This window comes from Vanellus vanellus (genome assembly GCF_965231255.1).
Source record: "Vanellus vanellus genome assembly, chromosome: Z".
Classification (NCBI taxonomy): Eukaryota; Metazoa; Chordata; class Aves; order Charadriiformes; family Charadriidae; genus Vanellus; species Vanellus vanellus.
Window position 1 is genome coordinate 21,016,699 of NC_138908.1, and position 15,592 is coordinate 21,032,290.

The 15,592-nt window shown below is 45.3% G+C and overlaps 1 protein-coding gene across 2 annotated transcripts in view; it reads right to left on the bottom strand.

Moving 5' to 3' along the window:
• ZNF608 (zinc finger protein 608) overlaps positions 1–12,964 on the bottom strand; it is a gene marked incomplete at its 5' end in the record, with an annotated part of 86,499 nt that extends 73,535 nt beyond the window's left edge. The window contains 3 exons of one of the 2 annotated variants that reach the window (XM_082497267.1): positions 8,222–9,269; positions 12,593–12,751; positions 12,883–12,964. In XM_082497267.1, coding sequence (XP_082353393.1) covers positions 8,222–9,109 — 888 coding nt within the window. Of the gene's footprint in view, positions 1–8,221; positions 9,270–12,592; positions 12,752–12,882 lie in introns of those variants that run through there. The other variant, XM_082497268.1, reaches the window with a different exon arrangement.
• Positions 12,965–15,592: the final 2,628 nt, after the last annotated feature.

The window sequence follows — 15,592 nt, forward strand, 5'->3', positions numbered from 1 at the left end:
AGCAGACATATTATAAACTTCTATCATTAAAATGCAACTTTCTTACTTGCAGTGTTGGCTTCAGATTTCAGAAGATTTAATCCAGTACCATAGCTACCCTAGAGCTGGAAAACCTATATATACAGTCATCAATCCTATCTCATTGTATGCAACTTACCCTACGTGCTCAGGTAAGTTGTTTAATCAAGTACTCCTATATACAAGCATATATATTATGTATGTGTACATGTACTTGCAAACAGGGGCATCAGAGGAAACTACCTATTCCCACCCCCTTGAATTTTCTTTCAGCTTTTTCCAAAAGGGTGGGGGGAGAATTACAAAGAACTTGCTAGTCAGTCAAGTCACTGAATAGTTTTACAACCTTTCATTCAAATGTAAAGGCTTTGTTCCCATTGCCAAGACCATTTAGTCAGAATTAAAAGAGAAAATGCAACAGAGAGTGCTTACTGAAACCCTGGCTACAGCACAACCAAAAGTCATAGTCTGATCTTCATATCTGCCCACATGGCTACTCATAGCCTGTAGTGTATTGTGGCTTTAGTTCTAGAATATAGTCATAATTAAAAAACAAACAAACAAACAAACAACAAACTTGTGATTTAAAATCTCAATTTAAGAAAACCCGTCAAGTTCTGCTATGAAAACTGGTAATTATCTTTATTAAAATTATCTCATTTCAAACATATTTTTAAGCAAATTAAAAAATGATAGTGTGTATTATTATTCACTTTCGCAAAACGCTGCGCTACAAAAGGGCTCCACTGGGCAGAAACACTGGTGCAAAAAGGGAAAAAGAAATAAAGTTGATCAAACTGAAAAGAAAATAAGAAAAGAAATATAAACGAACTTTTCTACATTTTAAAAAGCTATTTACTTTTTGTAATCATGCCATCATCAGAAAATTTCATGGAGCATCGTTTTCCTGTCTTTCACCCAACAGGCAACGTTATGACAGACCAAAATTTTAAAAAACATCAACATATTTTCTAAGATTATTATTTAGAAACAAAAATAACTCCCTGACACATAAATACCCTACAACAAACACCAGTTTCTAGCAAAACTATGTCCAGCCCTTCAACTGAAGCCACTGCATCCACAGATCCACAGGTGTGACCCTATCTAAGGACTCATGGGAGGACATATTGCAGTTGTAAGAAATAAAGCACAATTAAGAAGGCAGATAATCTCTCCAGCCTTTCAGGAAACGGAGTGACATATCACCATGTACGTTAGAACATTATGTAAGTACAATATAAAGCTGGTACAGTGCTAAGCACATTACGTAAAGAATAACCTGGGTGTCGGATCAACTGTACAAAGTACCTTAGATCAGAACAAGGCAAACTCTAAAACTTGCTCAACAATCAGCAATCCCAGTTGTATACCATGGAACAAATCTGGAACATGTAGCTGACATGCCATTTGAAAAGCCAGCACTGTATCTGAGAAATACGGAACATGTGGCAATGACACAAAGCTGCCTAAGTAGCTGCAGAAGCAATCTAACCTTTTTTTCAAGGGTGGGTGATGGCAAACCAAAATAGAAGGTGGTGTTTCTAATAGCAGAAATGTTAGGATTTCTGAGACCATATTCCTGATGATGCTCATAAAATGTGCTCGATGCCACATGTACCAATAACAACGTGTAGGATGTAGAGAAACACAGATTTCTTCTTAACTCTTTTACACTACATAAGCAAAAAGAATGGTTCCAAAAGAGCACTGCAACCGAGACCACAGCTCCAGGCTCAAGCACACAAGCCTGTCAAGATGCTGCGGACATGCTGGGCATTTTGAAGGAAATTCTAATTCTACGCATATTTGGCCTACATTCCCCAACTCCATTTCATTATACCCTCTTTTCAGGCAAGTCTTCATCTACTGTTTCACAGGCTACAGTTTTTAACCTTTAATCCCATGTGTGGTGCCAAGACACCTGTGTAATCCTAGCGGCTTCAGAGGGGAGAAAAAGGTGCTGGGTTATAATCTGATGCTCATTATTAACCTCACACCTGACACCTTTTTGGGGATATCTCAGACACCTGCCCTCCTAACTGTCCCATGGATTTTAACAAGTGGACGCATGCATTCTAGCCCTCAACTGGAACAGTCTTGAGATAGCCTGGGTAGTCAGCGGGGCACACACAAGCGTTCTGAGATCCAGTGGTCTCCACAGCAAATTTAGGAAGTACACAGGAAGGTCTGGGACCACCATCCATCATGCCAGCAGGTACGGGACATGCTGGTGGATTTATGGACATGTGCAGGACAGTGGCATGAGGGACAAACAGAAGCAGATCTGTTTAACCCTGTACAGTGTCAAATTTTCAATTTATCATGGGTACCATGATGTTCCACCCTGCCACCTATTCTCAACAGTCTTTTTGTTCTCTTTTTTTCTACCCCCATCCCCCCCACGCTGTTGTGGATTGTTGTTTTTTTTGTGAATCCACCTGTTTTACAAAACAAGCAGAGGACAAGGCCGGCTCTCACTAAGGCAACAGCATTTAGCCTACTTTTACAAATGCAAATCGCATGGATAACACAGAGCAGATAAAGGGGAACCCGCATTCAACATGCAAAGGATGTGTCCAATTAACAGAAGGCGGGCCACGGCATCTCCCACAAACATCAGTACCACGCAGCCTACGGATGACATCGTTCATTTCTTACCAAAACCAAACAAACCAACCAACCAACCAACAAAAAAAAAAAAAAAAAAACCAAATCGGGAGATTGAGCATGCAAGAAAAGCATTACATTTCAGATTTATGATTTGCGATCTTCGTTCTCGTCGATAAAAAAAGCTTCCCAATTACCGAGGGCCCGGCCGGAGAAGCTGGAATGCATTATGTGTTAATGATCGCAACCAGGGGTCCCCGCTTCACTCTTTTGTCAGAGCGGCAGCAGATCCTCCCCGCAGCTTCACCATTAACATGTCTGTTTCCTGTCAGACCACTCAGAGATAATGTCATTTATCTCAGGGCGGCACAAGACCAGTCATTAGCTTCAGTAAAAGACCTCAAACAAAGGCCGGATGGCGTTTTATCCAGGGCGGGTAGGCTGCAGCCAAGAATCTCATTGCCTAACAGGTCAGAACTTAAGTTATCTTTAAAAAGAGTAATTTCCCCCCCCAACAATTCCAGAACGCTTCTCCGAAGAGCAGAAAAGTCTCTGCGTGGAAAATTTTAGCCAATGGTTTTCCCATATGCAATCAGGTGGCTGATAAGCGCTTGCTAAAGTTATCCTTTGAGAGGCATTTCCCCCCCCCTTCCTTTTACCTTGTCGGGAAAAATTGACAGAATAATTCAGGTTCTACTTAAATAGTAAGACCTTTGAAGAACTGACCCTTATTGTGTTTGCCTGCAGGAGGTGATTCACTATTATAAATTCTTCAATGACTGAGCTTCTGGAAATCTCTTTAAATGAAAGTGGAACTGGTTAACTGTATGTACGAACATGTGTTTTCACAGTCTCTCCTGTATTATTGCATTTCAGAAAGCTTCTATAAAGTGCCAGGTGAACTTTTTAAAATAATGATAATAATAATAAAAAAAAAAAAAAGAAAAGAGAGTTGAAAAAATATGAGCAAATCTCTGCTATTCAATTCCTGGTTTTGTGCTGAAAACTAGGAACAGATGGTACTTTCCATGTACTTGAATCTGGTTATTGAACACCTCTATGGTTACGGGAGATTTTGCTTAGCACTTTTAACATACATTTCATTTATTGGACTATAAAATGCTACTTTGGAAAAACAAGTCTTTATATAGCTATAATTAAAACAGTCTTGCAGGAAAGCCCTTTAACATGGAGAACATGGTTAACCTCATGACATCTGGACAATCAATCCTTTCCTTTTTACTGGGTATTTATGAAGTTATTAAAATTGTAAAATTACCAATGCCCAAAGTGATTTTTTTTTTTTCTTCCCAGTAGTTCCAAGTCACGTTATCAGCTTCCCTGCTTTATTTTAGAAACGTTCTAGACCAGCCTCCATTGTGCTGTGCGAACCCTGGCTTTGCACAGGCATTCAATAGCAGATCTGGTCACACATGTTGGCAGAGGTCAGCAGGTTCACACAGAAAGCTCTCCTCGGCCAAAGGGCAGCACCTCTTCACCCAGCTCAAAAAGCACCGTCACACCACTAGACAGCACGACAGAACTTTAAGAACCCTGAGCCGCGCTTATTGTTAGACACCCATAGTTATCAATGTTTTTAACAGCTAAATCCCTTATGTAGCTTTCAAAACAGTTTGCTGTCAAACAACAATAGACTTTGTTCTTTAATTACAGCAAGTGACCTCCCTGCCCTTTTATTTCACAGTGAATAAACTACACCCAAGGCCGGCAAGAGAAGTACATGAAAAGCATATCTCCATAACATCATTAATCAAAGCATGTACTTAAATGATTTACATCAATAGGTAAAATGGGCAGAGTTTCCTGGTGAAGTGTAAAACACTCTCAATCCCACTATTAAAAAAAAAAAAAGGCGAAGATAAAATAAGCAATAGCAGCCAACATGTTAATTTGCCGAAGACAACTTTCAGATGTGAAATGCAGTTTTAATGAGAAGCAATAAGCTAATACAAGAGGAAAATTCAATCCTGGAATATCACTAGACTGATTCATTTACAAACTGCAACTAGACACCTATGATTACAGCTTTGTATCTTCTGTATTATTTTCATGTAACCATACTGATTTTCACATGCCAAATACAATTTTCCCATATCTCAGAGTAAATTGTGACTGTTTGAATCCCCAAATCTCCCTACAACACACACAAAGCCAATTCTTGCAGATAGTCTGAACACTTTTCAATGTAACAGCTGTTAAAAATACAAAAAAAAAACCTTTGCTAAAACAGATGAAGAGTTCATGCTGACAAACACTCAGTAACTGTGCTAAAAACGGTATGGATGAGAAATGGAAAATGGAGACAGGTTTTAACACCAAAAATCTTAGGAGTGGTTAGCCTACCTGTCAAAGCCACTTATTCAGACATGTCACTGGTGGCTTAACCACAAAATGGGCTGCACGAATATAGCCCAAACATCTTAGAATTACAGCATACTTTGACTTTATCCACATATTAGGGGAGTGGCGACTTTTACAACATACTTGCGGTTTCTGCATAAAAGAGCCAGCAGAACACAGTCATTGATTTAATTAGGCTTCATAAGATCCAATTTATCATGTTTTACATGACTTTCTGCAGCAAGGAAACAGAATAAATAGACCAAAAATAGACATTGAAGCATGCTGTGAAAGCTAAACAGTGACTACAACTCCTGGGAATCTGCTCCAAGCTTTTCACAAATAGTAAACAAATGCAATATTATATTCCACACCACATATAAAAACCTGTAGATTCTGAATCAGCACGCAAGAACACATTTGTACCAGAGAGGAAACATCCAAGTTCATGAGACTTGTCTTTCACAATGTTAAGATAACTGGAAATTTATTTTAACATGCAAGGCTTGAAAATTATTTATTTATCTACAGACACACGGTGCTTTGTGCAAGTACAGCATATATGTTTTAGTGTATAAACAGTCAAAGCAAGAACACTTATTTAAAACCCTTTAATAATCTTTTTTTTTTTATAACATATGGGAAAAAAGCCAGAAGAACAAACACAAACCACTTCAGTTTCACTAATAGAGCCACAGGCTGTGCTTAAGGTTGCGACCATTGTCAGCAATGAGTTTTATGATTATCATCTGTCGAGAAGGGGACGTTCTTTGAGAAGAAAAACACAAAGGGGTGTTATTTAAGGCAGCAAGTGAGCATGGCGTTGTGCCAATGGCCAACACTGCGCGACTTTGAGGAGCGAAGCTTGTGTTAGAGTCGGTGTGTGCCCACAGCAGTGGTTGTTACTGGCAATGCAAGCTCCAGACCTCCTCCTGGAGCAACACCACCACAAGGTGTACCACCGGCTCCCAACCACTCCGCCATACACGCTTGCTCTGAATCTGCATGCCATCCAATTTACGCTGCACGTAAGATTACCCACGCGTAGATGGATTCTTCATACAATTCCCTGTGTGACTGGAGAGTGAAAAGAACACAAAAACGGGAGAAACCACACCACCCTCTAATCTCTGTTGCCATGACAGCAGCCTTTGAGATACTGAAATGTTCAGATTGCCAGCTAAACAAAATTGTTGAATGTGAACATTTGGCTGAGAGATTAAAAGGCTAAGGGGGTTGCAAAAGGGCAGTACCTCCCACATTCCAGGCAGCCACTGAATCCAATCAAATGGCTCTGACTCTTTAACCACAGCCATTGTGAAGACTGGATTAGGGCAATTTATCTAGATAGTTAAAACAGATTAGAGAACTGCAATTTGAAGACTATTGGCAACAGAAGTAAATGCCTACTGTACTAAGTTAATAAAGAGACCGTGAGATTTTAGGACACCTTTCCGCCGCCAACAGAACTTTCATAAATCAAAGCGCAAACATACACACATGAATTACAGCAATCTGGTTTTCTCATCTGCATTTAGAAAAGGTCACAAGGCTCATTCAAATTCATCTGTAGATACGCTATCTTAAAAGCAATAATATGCATACAATATGAAATTTAATTTGTTCCTTGCCTTGCCCTTGAAATTATCTTCCAGTTTTAACAAATATCTCGTGTCAGAAACACCCAAATCTAATCCTCTGGTCCACTTAAATATTACAAAAACTTCAACATGACCGAAATAACAAAAAAAGCGCCAGTAACAGGTAGTAAAAAGACACAACTTTTCCCTGAGACCTTCAGCCCTCCCAAACGCTTGCAGACCATACAGTTAACACTGACCTGAAAGTTTTCCCATCACTGAACATTCACTCAGGGAAGTTGTAAAAGCAGGTAATTTAAGACCAACAGCTGACAATAAAGTCACAATCTAACACCCTGAGATTGTTCATTTGGGGGTGGGTGGGGGGTGGGTGTTGGTTTGCTTTATTTTTCAGGCAGACCAGGTTATCTTTGTTTAACAACCTGTAGAATTCATCGGATTCGTAATCCTGGGCCAACGTTCAACCCTTGGTCCCCCAGAAGGCGCCTTCTGCCCTACAGACAGAACAATTCCCGCCGACACCAGAACCTCCTTGAACCAGCGTTAACAAAAGCCAAGCTCTCCCTCCACCCTTCCTGATGAATAGAGTCGTGCCCATGTATTCTTACAGACAGCATCCTTCGTAACGTAACGGAAAGAAAAAAAAAAAAACAACACCACACACCCCCATCTGATTTCTTTCATACATTTCAACCACTCAACAAACGAGTAGTTGGCATCCAAGAGCCAGCAGGGCTCAGATAGGAAAGCTCCCCCAGACAGGAGACAAACCGCTCCCTTCTGTTCCAAAAGCTCTTTTGCAGCAGACACGCGTATCTCAGCACAAGGTGTATTCATTCCCCTCCTCCCAGCCTCCTCCTTCCAGGAGGACATGAGGCACCGCCTGGCTGCTGGCTCCTTCCACCCCGTCCTCCACGCCAGCTTCTGGGGCCTCTGGGCTGCCTGCGGTATGCAGGAGCACCCCGGACCACAAGCATCCTGTGCCTCCACGAAGAAGCGCAACGGTGGAGCCCGGGGTCTTTGCCGATGCCTCCTGTTTTTCCCCCCCAAAGCACGATCTCAACTCCAGACAGGGGGTCAGGGGAGAAGGCAGAGGGGTCCCTTTAGACTTTGGGAGAGGAACGGCCGCGAATGCCCACCAGTGCTGTGGAGAAGTGTCAGCACGTAGGAGACCTGCTGCTCCTGGAGCCTGCGCTGCACACCCCCCCTAGGCAAACACACGGACCTCCAGCCTGCAAACACGTGCCATCCCGCTGGTACCAACACTGCTGCTCTCTGCTAAAACTGGGGACAGCTCAGTCAGGGTCATCTCAGGGTTTCTCCTCCTGGGCGAGTGCGATCAAAAGGAATGGACAAAACACAGAAATGTCCTCCAGGTATGAGGACAGGGAGGAGAAATCATAAAGAAGAGTAGCACACTCATAACATGGTGTCTTCTGTCTAGGGAAGAGGTCTCGGGGTTGTTTGGTTGGTTTTTTTTTTTTTAAGAGAAGGAGGAAGAACAGATGCACATCACAAATACACAGCAGAGAGAAGGACACAGGAGCCGAACACACAGTTGTGGAACATTTATTATAGACACAAGGAGACAGAGAAGAGAAGAGAAGAGGTGGAGAGGAGCTTTGTCCTACCTTTTCTGTTTTCAATTTCTTGATTCGCCTGTGGCTCTCCTCCTCCTCCTCTTCCTTCTTTACCAAAATAGAGTTCCCCATTAACCCTGAATCCGGGGTACTTTTGCTCACCTCCCCCACAGCAGACGAGGTGCAGTGGAAGGGGCTGCTGCTTCCACCACCACCTCCCTTGGACCCGAAGCCATAGAGGTGCCCAGGGGGAGCTTGGCTGCTGCCACCCCCACTGCCGTTGGGGTGGCCCTGCTGCAGGTCATGCTGCTTGTCCTTCCTGGATTTTCCCGCATCCTTATCCCGCTTGGAGCCTCTGCTGCCCGGGGCTTTACCTGGTTTCTCCTCTTTGTTTTTCCCACAAGAGGCAATGGTGGTGGTGTTGCTGGTGTTGTTATTATTGCCGTTTGGGTTACTGCTCACGCTTTGACCCAGTGCTGAATTCATGCCAGTTGCCTCTCCAGGGCGCCCTTGGACTTCCTGCCTCTTGCCAGCACTGCTGATCTCAGGAATCCCATACAAGGCAGCAGAAGGCAGAGATTTATTAGCATCCTTAGAAGTTTTACTCCTTTTCACTTTTGATTTGCTAGTCTCTTTGTGAGAGGAATTCCCCTGGGGAGCAGAGGGCTGAACAGAGGCAAATTTTAGGCCATCAGCTAAGGCTGAGGTAGCATTAGCCCCACTGGAAGCCAGACCCCCGCAATCCTTGGAGCTGGTGTTGCTGCTGCTGGTGGTATTAGTAGAATTATTCATCTCAAATTTCTGTCTGTCCTTCTCCAAATCGGCGTCCAAATCGATTATTAAATTCCCAACACCTATTTCCCAATCATCGCCACTGTCGTAAGTGTCAACCGCGTTTGGATCCACACCTTTTTCTGCAGTGGAAGTGTTCAATGACATCCTGAAGATGAGATCTCTAGAGTAAAAATCCGATGAACTTTCCTTTGGAGATGTGGGGACATTCGTTTATCTCCGTTGGGCTCTCTTAAGTTCAACTCTTCTTGTCTTCCTCCCCCAGGTGTGTCTAGGTTCACAGCCCGCAGTCCACGTCCACCTTGTCCTGTGAAGAGAGGAAAAGTTGAATATTTCTTGTCTGGGTGTTAACAGAACATAATACGACTAATAAAGAGGGGGCGAGGTAGGGGGGAGTGAAATCATGCACCGTTGCCACGTTTTTTTCTTAAGTTTGTTAAACCGGAGGCAGTAGCCGTGATGCTTTTATAGTCAGCATCTTAGTTGTATACCAACATCTTAAAAAGTCTCGTCTTAAGAAGTCTCGTCTTAAAAAGTCACGTCCGGAAAAAAAGAAAGAGAGAAAAAAATTAACTACATGATTTAAATCCACAAAGCTCAGGAAATACAGTCTTAGAAGTGGTGCCTAGCTGTTGGAGCACATGTTGTAATCTAACCCCTTGGACCACCACCTAGACACGAAAGGGAGAAAAGGCAGGACACAGATTCACTCTTCACTGCATTCCATGGATTTTGTGGCTTTAAACCAGACCCTTGAAGTTTTGTGACTCTCCTATATTATCTTTTACCCCCCTTCTATTTAATCTCTTGGGGGGGGGGGGGGGGGGCACTAAGGGAAGTGGGAAACCTAATTTTCCTTGCCACAATACAGCTTCTGTTAAAAACCAACAACCTATAAACACAAATGTCTACTGGAAAATATTAAACTCGATAGGTTAAAAAAAAAAAAAAGAGAATAAATAAAAAGGTCTTATTTCTTTAAAAAAATATTCTCAACATTACAGTTCTAATAGCAGTTCTAATGTACTCCTAGGTCACACAATTGTTAGGTCTGTTAAATATAGTATTACTGACTGTACAGGAAACTGATTAAGACATACACTTTAAGTGATCTGCACCAAGGTGGCCTCAGTGACCGCAAATGAGTGTGTGTTTGACAAAGCTTAGTTAAAACGATTTTTAAAGGGATCTCTCCCTTTTACAGTCAAATGTCGAAATATTTATACATATATAGGCATAATGCTTACCTTTAATCCTTTATCATTTTTTAATTAAACCAGCAAATCAAAGTGCTGTTCCCACTCGTCTCAGCAACAACTCTGTGCCTCATTTTACTTAAAGAGCAAGTGATCAAGAAGTAGAAAGCAAGTATCATCTCAGCCAGTATAAATCGGTCAATAACATATCTCCCCCTACTTTGGCACACGGATCAGAAGTCCTTTTTTGTTTGTTTGTTTAGGTTTTTTTCCTCCTCGCTTAAAGAAAAAAAAAATTACCAAAAAAAAAAAAATGCTGATCCTCACAACTTTACCAGCTGGTAGGTAATATTTCACATTCAGAACTGAAGCATCAAGGACCAGATTTTTGTTTGTTTGCTTTTCCTGAATAAGCACCGAGAGGTAATAATCATCACAGTTAATTTAAAAAAAATAATAAAAAATAATAATAATTAAAAAAAAAAATGTTTCCCCAACTTCACACTCCGTCTTCAGCCCCGGACCTGGGAGCCATCGTGATCAGTAAGTAATGATCCCATGAAACAAACCTACAGGCGCCCGGGTGTTACAAGACAGAATGTGCTAACATCGGGATAAATTAGTGAAAGGGAGGAAGGAAAAAAAGAAGAAGAAAGGACTGAAAATCTGGGCTGGATTCCGCCTGTTAGTTGGGAAGTGGCATTTTTTTCGCCCGTCCTGACAGATCTGATTTCTTGAAGTAACTTGAGGGGAAACGAAGGGGGGGGAGGGGGGGGAGCGGGGGAGGGGTGGCGAGGAAGAGGAGGAGGAGGAGGAGGAGGAGGAGGAGCAGCGGGGGGGGGAAGGGGGGGAATCACTGATCTGATAAACCGGTTATCAAAACATTTTGTGGGAGTGGAGGAAGGACAGCGTGCTCTCAAACAAAATGAATTTTCCCAGGGATAAGCTTTCGGGGAGGGTTGTGTCTGTCCCCGTCCGTCCCCCTGTCCCGTCACCCCCCCCCCGCCTCAAATCAGCGCTTTTTAAAAACGGTATTAATAATAAAAAAGCACAGACACAGAGTTTCAAATGGCTGTCTCGGAAGAAATAATAATAAAAATTTAAAAAATTAAAAACACAACAAACAAGCCAACCAAAAAAAAAAAAAAAAAACAACAAAACGGGAGCTCGGGCTAATCAGTCATGCGGTAAGTAATTCAGTAATTAGAGTCCGAGGAGATAAAGCAGACGACTTTTTTTTTTTTTTTTTTTTTTTTTTTTAAGGACAGATCGCTCCCACCTCATTGTCTCGGCAAAGCCTCGCAGCCTACTTCTACCCCTCCCCCCTTCCCCCCCCACCCCCCCCTTCCCCAAGTCAGACGGTCTCGGAGCTTTAGCTTAGTATTTTTAATTAGCCGGCGATGGGAAGCTAAAAGCCGTAATGAATTGCCGGTGGCGGGCTGGGAGTGAAGGGGGAGGGGGGGGAAGGGAGGAGGGGCGCTCGCGCCAGCAACCGCCAACCCGCGAGGCGCGGCGGTTCCGTTACAGTTCAGGCCTCCCGCGTCACGTGAGGCTGGCGGGCTCCATTGGTCGTCGTGAGAACAAAAATGGGTGACAGGCGCATCCCCGCCAGCGCGGGTGCGGGTCTTTAACACACCCCAAAAAAAAACACAAAAAAAACCAAAAACCAACAAAAACCAACCCCCACACCCCGACAGACAGACAGGGCCTGCCGCCCGCCCCCTCACCGTCCTCCCCCTCCCCCCCTTCCCCCCCGGGGGGGGCTGGTGTGGTCCGTGCAGCCCCCCCCCCCCCCCCCCAGTGGAGCGGGGCGCTGCCGGGGAACACCTCACCAAACCGCCGGTACCTTGGGACTTTCCCCGCCTCTCGCCTCAGGACGGTGGGGGCGAGCACGGCCAAGGCACCGGCGACCCACGGGCAACTCACGCCCCCCCCCCCCCCCCGAGCTTGCCCGCCCCCAACTCCAGCCCGGCGTTCAGTGGCGTGTCGGTGTGAGGGGAGCGATGCCTGCCGTGCCGCCGGCGTCTGTCCGTACCCCCCATCACTCCTCCTAACGAGCGCCTGGCTCTCGGGGCCGGGGGGGGGGGGGGAGGGGAAGGGAGGTATGCAGGCTTGTCTGGAATTGTGTCACTTTTATTTTTCCCCCTTGGTTAGTTAAAACCCCAAAAAGGCACTATGCTTTAACGCCCCCCCGAGTGCACCGTCAAGTATGATTTGTGGGACTTGCAGCGCTTTCACCCTCTCATTTCCCTCAAATAACTCATCCTGCTTGTGGGGTTCTTCTTTTTTTTAAAAAACCCGGAAAAAAAAAAAAGAACAAAAAAAACACCCTAGTTACCTCAACTCCCAAAACTCTTTAACACTCCCCTTTGCAGAGATAAAAAAAAAAAAATCCCCTCTAAGTGCTATAGACACACCACGCAACCGTACTTACGGTCTGTATTGGATCGAGTTGACCTTTTCCTTCTAACTGCATTGAGTGTGTTTTTGTTGCAGCCGCTTTTTATTTTAGGAAAAAAAAATCTAATGTCTTCAACAGATTTATTGTGTTTGGAAGAAGAGAGCACCAGATACCATGAACCTTCCTTTCTTTCTAGAAACAAAATTAAAACAAATTTTAAAAAAAACACACACACCAGAAAAGAAAAAAAAAAAAAAACCAAACACAAACACAACACCAAAAAAAAAAAGGGAGGGGGAGGGGGAGAGGAGAAGAACCAGCACCTACGCCTGTCCCCGCACCGGCGGACACCCACGGGGGACGCGGGCGCTGCCCCGCGGCGCGGCCGAGGCGGGGGAGTGGGACCCGCTCCGCCGCGCTACCTGAGAGCGACTTTTCTTTGTTCACAATGCCCTGTCCCTCCTGGCCAATCAGAAGCCAGCTTTTATGAAACCGGGCTCTCTGATTGGTCCGTCGCTCCTCCTGCCTGCCGGCGAGGGTGAGAGACAGAGACACGCACACACATACACATACACACACACACACACACACACACACACGCACACACTCTCTCTGTACACACACAGGCGTTAAGCGCGCACACACTCACATTACGCACACACACACACGCAGACACACAGACGCGACACACACACACACACACACACACAGCCCTCAGCCTGCTCCGAGTGCCACAGCCGGCAGCCTCCCGCTGCAGCCAGATACAAATCATGCTTCCCATTTCAATTATCCTATATAACATTTAGGGCTTAGGGAGAGGAAAAAAAAAAAAAAGAAAAAAAAAAAAGAGAGGGAGGAGGGGAAAAAAATATAGAAAACCAAGGTGGAGAGTAGCTCTGCCAAGACTCACACGTTGGGAGGAAGACTCCCTCATTTCGTTTTAATTTAATTTCAGGGCAGTTTTCGAAGCGATGATGAATGATTTTTCTGTGCCGGTTTCAAAGAGGCAATTTAGAATCTCACTCATAATTTTTAAATGCCCCCTCATTCAAAATTATAACAGCTTGAAGCCGGTGAGAGAGGGCTGCTGATACACATGTGCGATTATTTTCGTGCTTAGTGGAGGGGAAAAGCAAACAGTGTCTGGAGGAAGGGGCTGAAGGAAGGTTCGGGGCAGGGCAGCACCCCCACCCCCGCCCGGGGGGACACCCCGGCGCTGCTGCGCTTTTCCCACCCGCCCGCTCCCTTGCATTCGCTCCCGTACCCTCCTCGCGTGTTTTATTCCATGTTCATTTTTACAATATGGCTTAAGCTAGGCAGGTCGGGTTTTATTCTTTTTTTTTTTTCTCTCTTTCATTTTCTTTCTCCTCCCCCCCCCCCCCCCCCCTTCTTTTTCGGAAGGAGGGGGAGCAGAAAATAACCCTTTTGTTTCCAGCCTGCTGATTTACTGCTGCACGCACTGAACTGTGAATGCCAGCGACCGTATAACTACCACGTGAACATCCTTTCACAGGAATTAGTAACACAAATCTTCCCTATCGGGCTTTGTGTAGCTCGAAAATATCCCCCTTAATCATTCCTTTTGTTTAGGTTGGGAGCCATTATGCTACACCACTGCGTTAAATTGCGTTTAACCCTTCGCAGACGGCGGTGGGGGGCGGGGGCGGCGGTCGCCCGCGGCACCGGAGGGGGGTGGGGGGGGAGCAGGCCCTGCCGTGCGCCGGGCCGGGGGGTCGGACCCTGTCCTTTTTCATGCCCTTAAGCACGGTTTCCTTCCCCCCACCCCCACCCTGTTTTTTGGTTGTGCTGGTGGGTTGTTTTCTTTTCCCCCTTTTCCCTTGATCTCACTGGGAATTATCTCCCTGTGAAAATCGATAGGGGATGTTTTTCTTGCCAAACGCACGCGTTGCCCAAGTCAAGGTTTCCGGCGAGCAGTCAAAGCGTGGCATTTACGATGTCCTGCACACCCGTGACAGGGTGACAAAATACCCTCTTTGGACTTCATCCAGCTGAGCAAATTACGGGCGTTAGCGTGCCCGCGTTACACGCTTCCCATCAAAGGGGTGATTAGCGGAGAGGTAGCGGAGGAGTAAAACCCCCTCAAACCTGCTCACCGCGGGGGCATGGGACGCAAAATGGGGGGGAGTGGGGGGTAAAGGCCACCCGTGATGTGTCACCCGGCCGTGCCTTGGCCACCAGGCCACCGTGCCCAGGGCCCTGGGGAGGCAAGGCTACCCTCCCGGTCCGGCTGTAGGTAACACGGTGAGCCCCGGCCTCCCATCGCCCTTCCCCCCAGGCCCCACGCCGAGGGCTCCGGGGTCACCGGGAAACACTCCCGTGGGAGGCCTGGGCAGAAAACCCACTTCTGGCCTCCCAGCTCATCTTCAGAGGCTGATGATGAAGGGTTTATGAGCAGGGGTAAGTTCATTGCCAAGGAGGCCCTTGATCACATCAAATTTTTAAGTGATTATAAAGGGGGTGGAAAAAATAAAATAAAATAAAAAAAAAAAGAAAAGGCACGGGAAGTGCATCGTGCAAACACGAAATGTTTGTGAACGCGTCCCTGCCCTCCCGCCCCGGCACTGGGACAGCGCCGGGGATGATCACACGGAGCGGTGCCCAGATGTGGATGCCCAGATGTCTGGGATGCTGCAGGCAGCACGGGGGATGGGACGGGCATTTGCAGTTCACGGGAGAACGAGCATGCATAATGTTACCAGGTACTGAAAATCACAGGTTCCCCAGGGTAACTTTTGGGTGATTTCACTCAGTGGTTAGCGAAAATTTTAACATCAGCAACACCGAGCTTCCTTTTTTTAGTCTACTTAGCTGCGGATCACTGTTCCTGTTTCTTTACAGTATGTATTTTTCAGATTTAGGTAATGGCCCTGATTTTTCAATATCGACCTCTGTTTAGACACGTTTCACTTTGGGCTGCTTCTCGTCTGCGAAATTACAGTCATTTTCACATTATTATACAGTGAGTAGGAGACAGTTTGTATTTAGCGTTGGGTGGGGGAAGGGGTATTATGG